At 43.2% G+C, this 2,368-nt stretch overlaps 1 protein-coding gene and 1 long non-coding RNA gene across 3 annotated transcripts in view; one reads left to right on the forward strand and one right to left on the reverse strand.

Moving 5' to 3' along the window:
• The window catches only part of LOC116696802 (rho guanine nucleotide exchange factor 9), a 45,681-nt gene that overhangs the window by 6,157 nt on the left and 37,156 nt on the right, over positions 1–2,368 (reverse strand). For both annotated transcript variants that reach the window (XM_032527985.1, XM_032527986.1), the window contains 2 exons: positions 2,146–2,368; positions 146–275 (listed from right to left, as the gene is read on the reverse strand). The exon at positions 2,146–2,368 is cut by the window's right edge and continues 10 nt beyond it. In XM_032527985.1, coding sequence (XP_032383876.1) covers positions 146–275; positions 2,146–2,368 — 353 coding nt within the window. The remainder of the gene's footprint in view (positions 1–145; positions 276–2,145) is intronic.
• LOC116696805 (uncharacterized) overlaps positions 1,144–2,368 on the forward strand; it is a 451,372-nt gene continuing 450,147 nt past the window's right edge. Inside the window, exon 1 of the long non-coding RNA XR_004333838.1 lies at positions 1,144–1,298. This is a non-coding gene — a long non-coding RNA (uncharacterized LOC116696805). The remainder of the gene's footprint in view (positions 1,299–2,368) is intronic.

The raw sequence follows: 2,368 nt of genomic DNA on the forward strand, positions 1-2,368 counted from the left end.
CATTTTTGGATTAGCATATCTCAGCCTCCGCCGCATCCTGTCCCAGGACAATGTCTGTGACTAAACGGACCAGACCGGACCGGACTTGTCAGTGAAACATTTGTAGTGGTTTTGAAATGACTCCACAGGGAACATATACACATACCTCCCAGTCCAGAACAGAAGCTTGCCATTGGGCGATCTTGTCGATGTTCTCCAGTCTCCTCTTCCTCTCGTTGATCTGCTGAGTGACGTTCCTCATTACTGCCAGTGCTGCTGCCACGTATCGATAATCACTACAGACACAGAGTACACATAATTACTCCTGGGATGTTAAAGGGAAACATTATAGCTCTTGGAGATTGGCCATCTTTTAAAAAAGACATGTAATGTTGCTGTAGTGAGTGATACAGACCAGCCTATTAAAGGGCCGGGGTTATAAACTCGAGTAGCAGCAGTAAGTCGGCTGGAACGCAGTCAAAATAACACACTGCTGTTTAATTCTAATCAGCGACAGTTAACTCTGGCTGTATCTATGCTTACTGAGCTGGATTTATCCCTCTGGGTTAGATGTGCAACGGATCCAATCCTCACTTTGGAAGATAATGCGTGTGTGACAGTGTTATGTGTGTGTGTGAGACAGTGTTATGTGTGTGTGTGTGTGTGTGACAGAGAGCAAGCCTATATCTGGCAGATTCTCTACAGCTCCAACAGTTAAACACTGTGATCTGGCAGGCAGAGCTGGCAGAGCTGGCACCTGTCCCTCTCTGGCTGAGAACGAGTGCTTTGTGAATGACCTGGAGCTGGCTGAGACACGCTGAATCACTTACGCCATGTTTCTGTGGCTTTGCACGCATGAGTTTGCACATCTGGATACCCGCGTATCTGCAAATGTTTACATTGTGCAGTGTGCTTCTGTGCTGTGCATGCAGTGTGTGGGTGGGGCATGTTGATGCTTGTGTATGTGCCAACAAAAGCCCACATTCATATTTAATCTGTAATCTATTCATACCCAGAGGTCTATGCAATGATCCCATGGCCATGTACTGAAATGAAAATGATTAGATTATGAAATGCAGTGTACTTTTTTCGATACAACTGCATGTTTTCCTCTCCAACAGTCAAAGAAAGATGGTACAACTGTGCAAAATATAGAGGCTAATAATAGAGAAAGATAAATAATGTTTTGATGTGAATTTGAATCGAGCCATGAAATACACATATGATGTTTCTCAATTAAAAATATAATTTAAGTGAAGTCATAGGTTTGTCGTAGTACCACTTAGTTTTGTGTAAAACTGCTCAGTGAACTACATCTCGTCTCAATATACGTCACGTTGCTTGCTGCTCGGCTTCATAGGCCCCACCAGGGAGGGGCTTGGGGTGCTGAAGATCCCACTAAGATACCAATAACACATTCAGAGGTGTGTTTACCTAGGCTAATGAACACTTACATCTGTATCTCTTGAGCTCTTTTTGATGACATTGTAACTGTCGTGGAGCACACATCCAGCACATTAATAAGAAAGTCTAAATTTCAGAGCACCGTCACTCAAAAGTTGAGCGACCTCAAAGCAAGTGAGCCAAAATTCTGCCTGGCTTTCTCCCTAGCGATGTTATACAACACAGGTAACGTTATCTCACCTGATGTGTTTTATCCAGCGTCTTTTTAACAACCGAGTAGCAAAAGAACAAGAAAGACCCGCTGCTCGAGGTAGAAAAGTTACAGCTCGGTACAAAACACTAACAAAGGACATTGTAGCTTCAGCGAGACGTCACCTACGCGACTTGAGGGTGAGTAAGCTTTCTAATTATGTATTTTTACAGTTTTATACTTAAACAGTTTTATGACAAACTGAGACTTTCTTGACTTTTAAAAACATCATACTACATCAGTATGTGTAATTCATGGCTCAATTCAGACAGGATCAAATCAAAAGATTCTTATTAAAAGAAAATCCCATGGTGGCCCACAGGAAGGGGAGGGCCTTTGCCTCTATATAACATTTGTTGCAGTTCATGCATGGATAATCACCACTTCAGGAGAATAAAACCAACAACACCTGAAAGCGCTGCATAATGCATGTGAAACGCAACAATGCATCAGTAATGCACAAATCAACCATGAAAAAGCAACACATCCAGCAGATTAAATGTGGAAAGTACCTGTGCTCCTGCGCAGTGTATTTGAGAAGCTCAGCCAACTGGAGTGGATATTTGCAGATTTTCTGGACAGGGGTGAGCAGGAAGCCGTCTATGGCAATGTCAATCATTTGCTGGAGGAGGCGACAGGCCTCGAAGAAGTGCTGATACCTGCCATCCCTCATCAGTTTGCTCAGCTCCATACAGGCATCCAAGTGGTTGTTACAGTATTCTGAATAGATCCAAA

The sequence above is a fragment of the Etheostoma spectabile genome, chromosome 10 (assembly GCF_008692095.1).
Source record: "Etheostoma spectabile isolate EspeVRDwgs_2016 chromosome 10, UIUC_Espe_1.0, whole genome shotgun sequence".
Lineage (NCBI taxonomy): Eukaryota > Metazoa > Chordata > Actinopteri > Perciformes > Percidae > Etheostoma > Etheostoma spectabile.